This window comes from Mirounga angustirostris, unplaced genomic scaffold (genome assembly GCF_029215605.1).
Source record: "Mirounga angustirostris isolate CCGP_5_RB_7025 unplaced genomic scaffold, mMirAng1.0.hap1 SCAF_4, whole genome shotgun sequence".
NCBI lineage: Eukaryota > Metazoa > Chordata > Mammalia > Carnivora > Phocidae > Mirounga > Mirounga angustirostris.
The window spans coordinates 136,025,795-136,040,581 of record NW_026991712.1 but is presented as its reverse complement, the minus strand read 5'-3'; the positions used below and the strand labels follow the sequence as shown (position 1 = coordinate 136,040,581).

The window sequence follows — 14,787 nt, the reverse complement described above, 5'->3', positions numbered from 1 at the left end:
AAAGAAGGAATTTGTTGTCTTTTATGATATTATAGAGTTTGACTTGAAATACTCCTCATGGCAGCTCAAATATGTATATGCCTTGATGTGCTCATAGTCATTATGCTTTGGCCAGAGTCAGGACTGTCTTCATATGTTTATATATAGAGAGAGCATACACACACACACACACACACACACATATGTTTATGTATATATACACACACACACAAATATATGTGAAATTGATTATGATGGGTGCATAGCAAAATGCTATGGTTTTCTATGTTTACTAATTCTGCAATAGGTAGGTGGTATCTGATAGGGAAAACAATGAACAAATCTGTGGAATAAGGCTTTGATAATATTGCTATAGGGACAGGTATTGTTATGGATATATTCATTCAATCAGCAAGTGTTTATTGAGTCCCTACTGTGTGCACAGTACTATGAAAAGTATTAGGTTTACAGTAGTGAACAAGAAAGACATGTTCCTCCCTTCATGGAGCATAGAAGTCAGACATTAAACAAATAGTTACAATAACGTGCAGAGATTGTTATATTCAGAGGTAGGTATTTTGGAGGCATCCAGCAGGGAGACCTAACCTGGCCTAGAAGTTAGGGAGAGCTTCCAAAAGAAAAGATGAGAGTGCTATTTAAGTCTACACAGAGTCTGCTTTGAAGAAATATAAAATGTCGCTGAGTTAGAGTTCTTTTTTTTTTTTAAAGATTTTATTTATTTATTTGACAGAGAGAGAGACAGCGAGAGAAGGAACACAAGCAGGGGGAGTGGGAGAGGGAGAAGCAGGCCTCCCGCGGAGCAGGGAGCCCGATGCGGGGCTCGATCCCAGGACCCTGGGATCATGACCTGAGCCGAAGGCAGAAGCTCAACGACTGAGCCACCCAGGCACCCTGAGTTAGAGTTCTGATATAAAATCTTACTTAATGTAAAAATGTTAACCTACAGGTATATTGGGTATTATCCTAGATACTAAAAATAGAAGGAGTCCCCAATTAATTTATATGTTTACTCTCAGCACATATATAGGCACACACATACACACACAGGGAGAAAAATATATGTTATATGTAGAGAATGAAAGAGAATGTATATACATGTATATATGGAGAGAAAAAGTGTCATCGTGTGTGCATGCGTGTATGTGCGCACATTGGCTCCGGAATTAACACTCCAGGTCTGAATTATAGCCTCAGCATCTATGCAACTTTGGGTAAGTTACCTAACTTTTCAAAGTCTCAGTTTCCTCCTATGGAAATCGGAATAGCAATGGCACCTTGTGCATACGGTTGAAGTCACGATTAAATGGTCAAGTACTGAGGTCAGTGCATGCGAGGCGCTCAGTAACTATTAGCTATTAGCACGAGTCTCCAACTTCACATTTCCCTTGCTTGTGACATGGCTGTGTTTTGTATAGTTTTTGGCTGCTTTGGAGAAGATTGGGTTGTAGCACTCCAGCCTTCGTCCACATAAAACATGTGGCCACTTGGTCTGCTGTGAGTGGCTACGCGGCCTCCCTCCTCATCAGCAGGGACAAGGAGCAATCTTTTCCCCTCTGCTTATGGAGCAGGAGAATGATTTGGAAGCAGAATGCATCCTCCCTGCTGTACACGTCCCGCCTCCACCAGAGCCTATCATTAAAGCTGACTTGTGGAGACGAGTGATCTGGCTGGTGACACGTTCCTCGGGGTGCTGTGTTCATGCTGATGGGAGATGCTGGAAGAAAATCTGTTACCGTCTCTTTTATTAAAGGGTTTGTAAATCATGGCATTTCAGCAGATTTGACAAGTAATTTCAAACTTCCTGAGAAACAGAATGGAGAAGCTGAGAATCACCACGGGGGAGCTGCTTTACCTTTGCATAGTTGTGAGCCTTCATCATGCGATAGCTTTTTTTTTTTTTTTTCATTATTATTATGTGTCCTCTAAGACGATCTCTCCATAAATTAAGGCTGCCCATCCATTGTACTCTGGACTCTGGCCACCCTAGACATAGAAGAACCCCTGGCCACCCCCTTCAGAGAGGAAAGCTGACATAATGAATGAAGAAGTGATTCAAAGAGGTGGTGTCAAGACTCAAGAGAATCTCCCATTTCTAAGCCACTTCATGGATGTGGAATGAACAGATTTTAGTCAGTCCTTTGTGACAGGTCTTTGTAAACTATAAAGTACTATAGGCATGTAATCATTACTAAAACAATAATTGCCATTAATGAATGTTTAAAACGTGCTAAGAATTTTGCATTCATTGCTTCATTTATTAAGTCCGATATTGATTTGGGCTCATCAAGATATGGCATTTAAGACAGAGCATTAAGAGAAGCCATTGCCCTTAAGATTTTCACACTTTTGTGCCTTCGGCTATTTTGCAACATACATATGGCAATAATTTCTGCCAGAGCATGGACTGTTAGCAGCCAGAAGTCTCCTGGACTTGTTCCACTTCTGTGGGCTATTTTGTACTAAGTCACCAGGACGTGAGTAAATACGGCCTTGGGATCTCTTTTCCTGCTGGCACACCTTCACAGACAGCATGTGCTATTTACCATTGTGTTTCTGGATCTTATACTCAGAATAATTACAGCATGCCTTCCCCCTAAGATCTGATTTAGAGGCTTGAAATATGCCTCTGAGAAAGCACGAAAGGTTATTCTGGAGAAGTGTCCCAAAGGAGCAAGGATGATGTTAATTTTTCAAGGATGTTTTGGTGACTTTTGAGAGTTGCAGTCGTCATTGTTAAGCATGAGGCCAGGAAGAGGAAGCATGAGTTATTTAATGGTGATTATTCCTTTCCTTAGATTTTGCCCTTTTTTGGACTCTGCTCTCAGCCCATTCCCAATGAAACTGGCAGCTCAAATCACAGGCTTTCAGACAGGTCAGCCTACAGTGGCATCCTCCATGCCTCTCCATTCATAAATATCAGCCCCCAGGGGAATAACTTTTAATAGTGTTCAAAATCACCAGCATCCACTTTTTAACTATATAAAAAAAGAACTATTCAAAAAAATAAAGGAGAAGTGTAGAAACCTCAGTGGTATTTAAGATCTAAATCCCAATTTCTATTTATATTTTTGCCACAATACCAAAGTAATGAGTGCTCATTATAGAAAATTTAGAAAAACAGAAAAATATAAAGAAGATGAAATAACTTACAGTCTAATAACCATAGATAACCACTGTTTTCACTTTGGTGTATATCACTTCTAGCGTTTTTCATGTGATGTGACTGTGTGCGTGTATGCATGTAGAGTGTGCATGTTTATAATTATGCATCCTTTTATTTTAACATATGATAATGTCCACCATGCCATTCAAATGTATTTTAAAATAGCTCACAATTTGCTTTATTCTGATCATGAAATCGATTTAAGCACATTATTTTTTAAAATTCACACACTACGGAAAGTACATATAAAGGAGTAAATACAGAGAAAGAAGGAAATCCTGCTGTTTGTAGCCACATGGATGGATCTTGAGGGCATTTGCTAAGTGAAATAAGCCAGACAGAGAAAGATAAATACGGCATGATTTCACTTATATGTGGAAACTAAAACAAAAACAAAAGCAAGTCAAACTTACAGACACAGAAAATAGAGAAGTGGTTGTCCGGGGCTGGCACGTGAGGGAAAGAGGGAGAAGTTGATAAAAGGGTACAAACTTTCAACGGTACAATGAATCAGGTCTGAGGCTCTACTGCATAAGATGGTGACTCTGGTTGACAGTACTGTATTGTACAATAGAAATTTGCTAAGAGAGTAGAACTTAAATGTTCTCACATATAGGTAAGGTGATGAATGTGTTCATTAACTAGATGGGAGGAATCTTTTCAGATTGTGTATGTATATCAAATCATCATGATGTGCACTTTAAATTTCTTACAATTTTGTTTCTCAATTATACTTCCAGTAAAGCTAAAGGGGGAGAAAAGATCCTACAACTACAAAAAAAAAAAAAAAAAGTAAATACCACCCTGATCATACTTTTGAGAAATTAGTAGAGATGACATTTTTAACATTTGTTGAAAAATCTTAAAGAAAAGCCTCTCTCTATAGATACCTATACACACACGTGTGTGTTACATTTACTTGATTCCAAAAGGCTATCCTTTAGGATATGCTCCACTGGTTTAATAATGATTTTTTGGGTGCAAAATAAACTTCATTAAATGTAGGAAAGCGGGGTGCCTGGGTGGCTCAGTCGGTTAAGCATCTGCCTTCAGCTCAGGTCATGATCTCAGGGTCCTGGGATCGAGCCCCGTGTCGGGCTCCCTGCTCAGTGGGGAGCCTGCTTCTCTCTCTGCCTCTGACTAGCCCCCTTCATGCTCTTGCTCTCTCTCTCAAATAAATAAATAAAATCCTTAAAAAAAAATGTAGGAAAGCATTTTTTCTAACCAATAATAGACCAAATGCAAGCCACCATCTAAAGTATAACAATTAGAAATTGAGTCTAAACCTATTTCATATTCTGAATAAAAGATGGATCTAAATCAATTCTGGCCATCAGCGGTTAGGTCTTTATGCCGCATGTTCATAACCTTGATCTCTTTCTTCTCTTTGACACTGATAGTTTAAGTTGGGGGCACATCAAAAATTCCAGGCTTTTATCTGCGTTAGTATTCCTGAGTTTATTTATAAATTGCCAAAGATAAATAGCTTTTTTGAAAGTCGTCTAGAAGTTTTGACAGGTACAGTTTTAGCACCTGAGTTATATATTCTTACATGATGCATAATTCAGTCATAACCTACTTTTGCGCCATCTTTCAGAACTCTGTGGTTTAGTTTACAAAGGATGTGGCGGTTTCTCCTGCTTGCAGTTGCGTAGCCTGGTATGTGACAGTTTATCTCTTGTGTACAGATAACTTTTCACTTTATTACTGCAGCAGATGGAATTTTCTTAAAAGCATTTTAAGGGGAAAGAAGGGTCCAAATGTAAGTTAAAATGTAATCATGAGAGGCTACCAATCCAAGTAACTCAGCTCAACCAAGGAGACTGTGAGGTGAGCTGATAACTTTTACTCGTGGTGACATTCCCACAAGTACAGACAAAGACAATGGCAGAACCTGCTCTGTTGGCTGCCATCTGGTTTCTTTTGACATGGTTTAGAAGATGCATCTCAACTTCAGAAACGTTACAATGTTTTCGAAAGTATTTCTTAAGCTCAAGGAAATATGTTACCTAGAATTTTATGCAAATAGAATATATAATCTGCCCTATAATCGTCAGTCAATAGTAATCATTTCTCTTTTTTTTAAAGATTTAGTATTTTTTTTGAGAGAGAGAGAGAACACGCACATGCCAGTGGGGGGAGGGGCAGAGAGAGAGGGAGAGAGAATCTCCAGCAGAGTCTGCGTTGAGCTCAGAGCTTGAGGCGGGGCTCTATCTCCCGATGCTAAGATCACAACCTGAGCCGGAACCAAGAGTCAGACGTTCAACAGACTGAGCCACCCAGGTGCCCCAATGGAAGCCATTTCAACTTAGTATATGCAGTGTGTGTGTGTGTGTGTATGTACATATATACACATACATCTGTATAACCATGTTAATGGTTCCATAGTATTATATACATATACCTATCTTCTATTAGGGGATGTTTAGGTTTTTACCCTTTTTATTTCTATTATGTAAAATGGTGCAATGAGCAGCCTTAAGCCTGTATCTTTCTGTACTTATCTTAATTTGTCCTAAAGAAAATTACTAAAAATGCAATTGCTATGTTAAAGGGTATTCACATTTTAAACATTACTACATTATTGCTAAACGTCTCTCCAAAAAGTTCATACCAGCATTATGATTAACATTTTTCCAGGCCTTTATCAACATAGTTATATCAATATTTTTCACTTTTTCCAATCTAATTGGGAAAATGTGATATGTAATTGCTTTTAGCTCCATTTTTAATTACTCAAAACTTTTTAACATCTGCCTAGCATTTCATTGTCATGAATCATGATTTATTTCACTTCAATTATTAGGCATTTAAATTGCTTCAAATTTTCCCACATGCAGTGAACATCTTTGCATATAATTCTTTGGCCTGAAGATATTTTTCTTAGAATAGATTCTTAAAATTGGAATTACTGGCTAAAATTGTGCAGCTTTTAAAAGTTCATGGTACCCATTGCCAAGCAATTTTCTAGAAAGGTTATACCAATTTTTACTTCCACTAACATTATCTTACAGTGCCCGTTTCATGAAGTATTTGGTTTTTAGATCTTTTCTAATCTGAAAGGGTAAAAATTTCTCTCATCCTGTTGCATTTCTTTGGTAACTAGTGAGGCTGAACTTTTCACACTTTTTTAGTCATTTATGGTTATTCAGTGAATACCTTGTTCCTTTTTTAAAAGTCGTTATGTTGCCCACTTGTACTTGAGAAATACTCTAACAAGCTAATATACTAATGTTGTCCACTCCCAGGCCATACCATCAAGTAGCCACTCCTCTAAAAATACATACCAGACTTTCCACAGGAAAACAGATTTCCCCCACCCAAACGTGCTTGGGTATCTTTTTTGGAACCTCTAATTCTCCCTATTCCTTAACAGACTCCTTGCCTGTTCTGTTCGTGCTCTTGGATCTGTGTCACTATCCCCCACCATTGTATTCATGGCCTTGCTCCGTTTGGTTTGAAACCTGACCCAGGCTCTCCCTAGCTTCTCTGAGGATTTCAGATCCCCCGACTATATTCACTTCCTCCCTGCCTCAGCTCAGGGATTGCTCATGTTGCCCATGGGAGAACACCTCTCCTGGCTTGACTAAGCTCTCCAGCCTTTCTTTCTTGTACTCTGTTCCTTTGTATGGTCATTATTAGATATTTTCCCAAGTGTCTTGAATAGATCACCCATAATTGTGGCACTGTAGATATTAATCACTCAGCATAAGTTTGAAGAAAGAAACTTATCCTCTAGCAAAACCGGTGCTTGCAGTTTTTCCCAAGACAGTTGCTGAGGTATACAAGGACATTCACGGGCATGGCTCTTTTAAAACTAGAAATCAGTGCAACTCAAACTTTTCTTCATTAGCCCCTCCTCTTAGCCAGGGAGTCTTTTTAGACCTTTGTTTTCCCCTAATCGCTCCCCAGTAGAATTTTAATATCACAAATGTACTATACATCTGGCTGTGTACTGTATGTCTGTGTGCTTTGAACATAAAAAATTAAGATTGCTTTCGCCTTCCCCCAAGAACCAATTTTCACACTGTTTGGGGTGATACTCCCCCACTAAGGATGCACGCCGTCCACCCACCTGAATCTTGGAGCAAAGCTCACTAACATGAATGGACAAATATTGATAATATAGGGTAGGGCTTAAGAATGCCATTGAAATTTAGACCTGGTTTTCAGTCCCAGCACTTCTACTTACTGTAGAGCAGGTTACCTTGAGCAAACCATGTAATTTTACTGAGATTCAATTCCTTCAATGAATGGTAAAACATACATAACAGTATGGACCTCAAAGAGATGTTTTGAGAGTAGAAGACAATATGCATGTAAAGTATTCAGCACAGTGGCCATCACACGTAAGTGCTCTATATAAATTAGCCCTTGATATCATTATTCATATTCTCTGTATACCATGCTCTTGCTGGCTCAGCCTTAGATGCTGGATCAAACAAACTCTCAGTGCTATCTATACAAAATTGTCTAGGATTTGTTCATGCGAGTCTTCATACCAAAAACATTTTCATTGTGGCTTTGTCTCCCACCTTGTGTCCATTTTTAACAATAGTCCTTGTGTTTAATATGTTTACTGTGATTTTGATGATAAAAACAAGTATAATTTTTTTTTATTTTTGGAGTCAAAAATATTATTTAGGAAGTTAATTAAATATGGCATTAATGTTGGATGATGGTTTGGGAACTGTAAGCAAAGACCCAGTTCAAAGAAAATTCTCTATAAAACATGGCAAAAATGTCAACTGTCATGTTTCTGGACTGAGTGGAATTTGAAAAACAAGAAATATATGCTCATCAAATATATACTATATTTGTATGTATGTATGTATATATATCTGCAGGCAGGTAAGCAGAGATTTCTGAAGAGGAAGACTGAAAATAACTCTCATCCCATTTGTGTACCCAGAAATTAAGTATCCTTAACTCTGCTCTGTGCAAACTGACTTTCTTAAGTGTGCCTTCCTCATTTTCCTAGAGGCAAATGTCTTGCACACTGAAAAGCATGTAACAGATATAATTCACACAATGCCACTGTGAGTCAAGGTAAGACCTATGGGCTCCTTCTATGGAAGGAACACAAGGTTAAGTGGACCTACACTTATATCCTGACTCCGCCACCTACTGTCTGTGAGAATGAAAGCAAATGACTCCTTTTTTCAGACTTGCTTTCTTGATCTGTAATATGTAGTAATGTCTACCGGGCACGGAATTGGGTGGTAATTGAATGATGCGCTATGTGTAAAGCATACAAGACAGTGTTCCGCTCATAGCAGGTACTCAGGAATACTGATGCTTGCTTTTATGAGGTTTGCCCTTTTTCCTTTTTACTGGCACTCAGCAAGTTAGATGATGTTACTTATCTCGTGATGTGAGAAGCCAGCGTAGCAAATGGGGAAAGTTCTAAACTTTTATAAGCCTCTGTTTTTGTCATCTATTAAATAGTGATGATAATAGGATTTTTCTTAAAATTATGAGGATGCAGTAAGGTAATACATGTGAAACATTTAGCAAAGCCCCTAGAATATAAAAAGTATATGCTCAATTTAGCTCTCATCACAGCATTATTATTCATTAGATTAGGTTATAGCATTTATTAGGCTACCCAAAATTCTCAAATAGACACAAATATACAAATATACAAAAATACACAAAATAATTTATGTATAGTGTTTTATATGCAGCATACACATGAACACATCTGTACAACATACACATATATATTTCATGTCATTTAAACCAACTGGTTTATGTAAACCAACTAGATGTAGAGAAAAAGAAAAAACTAGAGAATTTTTATGTAGTAACTTTCTATTGACTCCTTTTCTTACAAACCTGTCCTAAATTTTTTTTCTAATGAAGCTGCTGTGATTTTTAAAAAGTAACATTTCTTTATTAATCATCACTTCAGCTAAGACTCACAAGGTCTTATCAGAAAAGTGAACCCTTTCTCGAAATATCAACAAAAGCCAATTTTGCTCACTCTAAGAACTCACTAATTATTTAACTGTAGTGTGTTAAAAGATTTTTTCACAGATTTAGTCTATGACAATTTCGAGTCCCACTCAAGCCTTTTGCCACTACATATCATAAAATTTTAGGAACTGCTTAAATACATTCATTTTTAAGTGATTTTTTTTTCTGATACTGACTATCCTCAGGTAACAAGGACATCCTATGTCATCATATTTAATTCTCATAGCATCTGTAGGAGGCACCATCTCCATTTCACAAAACAATGAAGCTGGGCCAGAGAGGTTAAGTAACCTTTAGCTCAAGGTCACACAGTAAGTGATAAAGTCAGGATTCAAACATAATTCAATCTGATTCCAACATTATTTGTCTCTCTCACTGCATTGTATAGAATATGATCTATAAATTATCATGGAATTGAACATAATTATCTTTTTATTAATTCTAACTAATACAATCCACTTTTTTTTAGAAAAAGCTAACCCAACTCCTACTGTCCACTACTTCAAACAACTCTTGGAATTTCTTCCTTCTTCATTTATGCATTCTGAGCCTTTCTGTTGGTTCCCTCTCCAGCATTCTTACTCCTGGACATAAGGGTCATTCGCCTCCCGCCTACAGCAGGCCTGGTGGAGTGGGCAGTTGGGTTTGTAAACTGCAAGGGTGGGAACGGTCTTCAAACAAACAAAACCACTCTCTCCTGCTATTCATGCTTCCAGTTGTGCTTTCAGAGTGACTGTTTCCAACTCCAGATGAACAAAAGGTAAAATTTGCTATTCTTACAGCGCCTGGGCTTTTCAAAGGGCAAACCCTCTCTACCATTGGATAGAGTTGCTAGCCCTGATATCAATGTCCCCATTTAATGGGCATGCAGCTGGAATAACTGACCTGTCCAAGGTCAGATGTGAACTAATTAGCACGGTCAAGACTGAAGCCCACACTCTCTGACACAGCCCTAGACTCTTTACTGTAACAGCAAAGCATAATAACTAAAATAAGGGGCACCTGGGTGGCTCAGTCGGTTGGGCATCCGCCTTCGGCTCAGATCATAATCCTAGGGTCCTGGGATGAGCCCTGAGTGTGGCTCCCTGCTCAGCAGGGAGTCTGCTTCTCTCTCTCCCCCTGCCCCTCCCCCTCTGTTGGTGCTCTCTCTCTCTCTCTCAAATAAATAAATAAAGTCTTTTTTTAAAAAAAAGTTTAACTAAGTATAGGTCGCTTGCTCTCTGAATATGAGCTAGTTATTTAAGCTCTCAGAACTTCCTCATCTGTAAGAAAGAGATGTTAAAAATAGCACTTGGTGAGGCGGTTGTGTATCATCTCCCTCTGTTTTCTACCTAAATACCTACTGGACTTCAAAACTGAGTCACAGACGATTAAATAGCTTGCCCTTAGTCATGCAGGTTGTAAGTGGAGCACCCAGGATTCACACCTAAGTCTCTATGACTCCAGAGCTGAAATTTCCTTTTGTTAAGTCACAGAACAACCTCCCCTATACTGCTTATTTGGCAATTAATTTTGCAATGAAATATCTCATAGTGAAATAATCTCATAATTCTTGCAGTGAAATAATCTCAATAGTCACTTGAACTATTAAGCTCTTGCTTGCATATGTTACTGCTATTAGATTTTTCCATATGTTTATGTCTTATTTTCTGGAGGTTTACATATGGTGTTCCCACCACTATCTTGCACATACACATAGTAGAGGCTCAGTAAATGCTTGACGGATCCATTCAAATCTTCAATGAAGGGATACTTTTTCAAAGCAGTTTGCTTCTGTCTTAGAAAATTGTTCCTACAGTTCCTATAAACAACTTAACATCATAGAATCCTAAAACAGAGATTATATGATCTATTGCCTTCATTTTACGACTGAAAAAAAACAAAAGTAAACTGACTTGCCCAAGGTCATCACAAAGCTATTCACCTGCAGATCCATGGCCATGAACTCTGGTCCCTTGAGTCACTGTCTGGTAATGTTCTTTCAGATGTTCGAAAATATTTTCTAGGCCCCTCTTAGTCTTCTTAGGCCACGAGGCTTAAATTTCTCACCATCTTAGGCTCTCCTAGTTTTAGTCCAGTTTTCCAATAATCCTATTAACAGGTACTTCCACAAGTACTGCAGGGGAACAAAAGCTTTTGTTCATTACTAATAGCATTTTCATGGAGTATAAGCTTTATGTACAATAATCTGACATTCTTAGGAATAAAAAATTTATCTGCCTTATGTTTTGGTCATCCCAGCTTGTAGTAGTAAATCTACATCTTAAGGAAATAATTAAAAAGGGAAAGAAGACAAATTTACACAAAGATAGAATTAGGATAACTGCTACCTGGAAATGGCCCAACATTTGGAGACTATAGAGCAATACGTACTTGCCGAAAAATGGTATGGAGACCAGATAGCAGCAAAGAAAATTATGCAATAAATGAAAAAAGTAAAACAAAAAAAAAATGGCATATTAATTGCAATGTATCAGGATGTGAAGAATTTAGAATTGTAAACAGTGGATTCTGTAAGGTAAAAGGGTTCTTTGTAAAGTTTTGATGTTTTCTCCTCTCCTAGCATTATAGATTAGATCTAAATAAGGACTATAATGCCCACAGGTAAACATAGCTTGAATAAAGGGTCTCTGGAGGGCATGTAGGTAGGTGGGTCATGAAGGATAGACATGGGTCAGACTGCATGTCTTAGTCCGTTCTGGCCGCTGTAACAAATTATCACAGACCAGGTGGCTTATAAACAACATAAATTTATTTCTCACAGTTCTGGAAGTTTGTAAGTTCAAGATCAGGGTGTCAATGGTTGGGTCCTGGAGAAAGCCCTCCTCCAGGTTGCAGATTGCTGGTCTTGCTGTGTCCTCACGTGGTGGAAGAGACAAGCTAGCTCTGTGGGGCCTCTTCTAAAAGGGCACTAATCCCAATCATTAATGCTCCACCCTCATGACTGTACCACCTGCCAAAGTCCCCACCTCCTAATACCATCACCTGGGGCATTAGATTTACAACATATGTATTTGGGGGGACACAAACATTCAGGCCACAGCCCTGCAGATGGTCTTGCCCATCATTACGCTGAAAAGTTTGGTATTTAGCTTGTGGATAAGTGGCCTGGTTACCATCTGATGAGCTTGAAAACAAAGCACACAAACAAAAAGCAGTAAAGCCATCATTTCTGGGGATCCATCTGTTACTCATCCACTGATGTAGCTCAACTGGTGACATGTCTGGAGCCCAGCAATAACAGTTGATGATCAACTCCATCCCCCAAATATTTTTTTCACATATTCTTTCACCAAACCAGTTTTTCCCAAAACAACTGTTTGGGAAATTAATGAGTGCTTACTATGGACCAAGCACTGTGTTGAATATTTTACCTCATTTTATCCTCAAAACAGGCCACGAAGTGAGTGTTATTATATCATCCCTGCCAAAGGTCATATAAATAACAAGTGTTAGAAACAAAACTCAATCCCAAGTATGTCTAATGACAGATCCCGTGCTCTTGGCCACTACAGTGTGTCATTTCTAAGCATCTTTCCCAGTTTTATCCAAGGTCCAAACTAAGGATAGAACTCTAGGGTATTCCACGAGAGACTTCCTTCACAATAGACGTCAAACCACTCATTCATGCTCATTGGATATTGTGATTCATCTAATAGTCAATTCACTTGGCAAGACTACTATCCACCTGACTTTCACAATTTTATTCACAAGAATAGCATGGAAAACTATTCAATGCCTTGCAAAACTGAAAAATAATATGTCTATGACATTCCCTTCATCTGCTAACATCTGCATTTCTTGCCAATTTTACCTTTTTTCTTCCTAAGAGATCTCTTCATCTGCATTATTGTCCTTGTCCCTAAATTATCTGCCATGCTATCTCTAGAGCAATTTAAACTCAAGCCCCATCATAACTTCCCTATTTCAAATACTTCAGAGGCCTCCCATCTTCTAGAGACGGTGCTCCTAACCTCAGTTTTAGGACCTCCAAGCACTATTTCAAATTATTTGAATGCCGTATACGTGTGCATGCTGCTTCGAAAAGCATCCATAGATTTGTATTACATTATTCTGACAATGATGATATTAGCACACTGAACTGTAGCTCCTTGAGGACAGGGATTATGTTTAAATTAGCTTCAAACTTTTTGGTTGTGTTTAACTTAACTTTGAAACTACCATAGTGCCTTATACATAGTAGATAGTAAGTACGTATTTGTTAATAATCAATTACCAAGTCCCAAATACTGAAAGCCAAGGGAAGGCAGTTAAAGAAGAGACCTGCATGAATGAGAATTACCAAAGAAAACTTTATTGAGGAGGGAGATACACAAAGGGTAAATTTTTTAATGGCTGGAGAAGAGTACAGAAGTTACCAAAGGCAAAAGAAAAAAAGCATAATACGTAGTCTGCTCTGGGATGGGGAAGAGTAAATGTGCTTTGTTTGATAGGAAGGAGAAGCAGTGAGCCACAACATAATTAAATACTTGTCATTACTAAAACTTTACTGTCTAGCACCATGTCTAGAGATGAACAGCAAAGACAACAATCCTAAATTTTGCTCCTTTCAGAAACCTCAAGTTATATCAAAACCATAAAAGAGAATGTTTCATTTAGACAAACTGTATGATATAATGGGGAAAACACGAGCTTTATAGGGCAGCAAATCTAGCTTTGAATTTTAGCTTTGCCGCTTACCTGTTACCTTGGGTGAGTCCCTTATCTCTTTGAACTTCAGTTTTCTCTTCCGTAGAATGGAAATCATAATGGTTATCCTAAAGGACTGAGGTGGGGTTTGAATGAGATAATTCTTGGAAGCCCTCTAGCGCAGAACCTGGCGTGTAGCAGGTGTTCAATAAACAGGAGTGTTGCTGTTATTGTTTAGACTATGAACTGATGTACTTGTGTGTCTGCGCTAAGTTATGGTGTATGTTATGTTGTGTATGTTTTTGGACATGTAAACTTGAGCCTACTTGATCTGAAGGTAATTGGGCTTTTCGAAACGGAAATAATCCAGAAAGGGACAATGTGTGACATGGTACCCCATGGCCATTGTCTCTTTAAAATAAAGAAACAAAAAAAGTTTTGAGTGTAGGGTGAGTGCTCAAATAGGAAGCTAATAATTTTCTTTATTTACTACCTGCTGTACAAACTGTCATTCAAATACTGCCTTATGCTTTATGTAAAACATTGAAAACCCCCTATGACTTTATTCTTCTGCTTGGATTTTTTTTCTTAGAAAAATATGTAATTGAATTAATTTCAAGTGTGTTTGTTTGTAAACCAGCCAAATATTTCCTTTTAAATACTTGAGCTCTATGTTGAATACACACATGTGGTTCTTAGCACATTTTGTTTTTTCAGTAATAGATTTCATCCTTTAATCCTTTTTTAAATGGGCTTTAAGTTCCACATATACTAATATGTCTCCTATGTCCATAATAAATGACAGTTTTTCATTTCGTGCAGGTTCTTCCAGGGGACCCAGCCCCCTAACCATGGGAGCCCAGGATACCCTCCCCGTTGCAGCAGCATTTACAGAAACGGTCAATGCCTACTTCAAAGGAGCAGATCCAAGCAAGTAAGCCTGGGGCTTCATCCACTATATTCTCCAAACTCTAGCCTATTCAGTGGGGGGAAGG

At 38.2% G+C, this 14,787-nt stretch overlaps 1 protein-coding gene across 22 annotated transcripts in view; it reads left to right on the top strand.

Moving 5' to 3' along the window:
- Positions 1–14,787, top strand: part of SGIP1 (SH3GL interacting endocytic adaptor 1) — a 200,850-nt gene that overhangs the window by 164,415 nt on the left and 21,648 nt on the right. For all 22 annotated transcript variants that reach the window (XM_064589000.1, XM_045897466.3, XM_064588999.1 and 19 more), the window contains one exon: positions 14,615–14,726. In XM_064589000.1, coding sequence (XP_064445070.1) covers positions 14,615–14,726 — 112 coding nt within the window. The remainder of the gene's footprint in view (positions 1–14,614; positions 14,727–14,787) is intronic.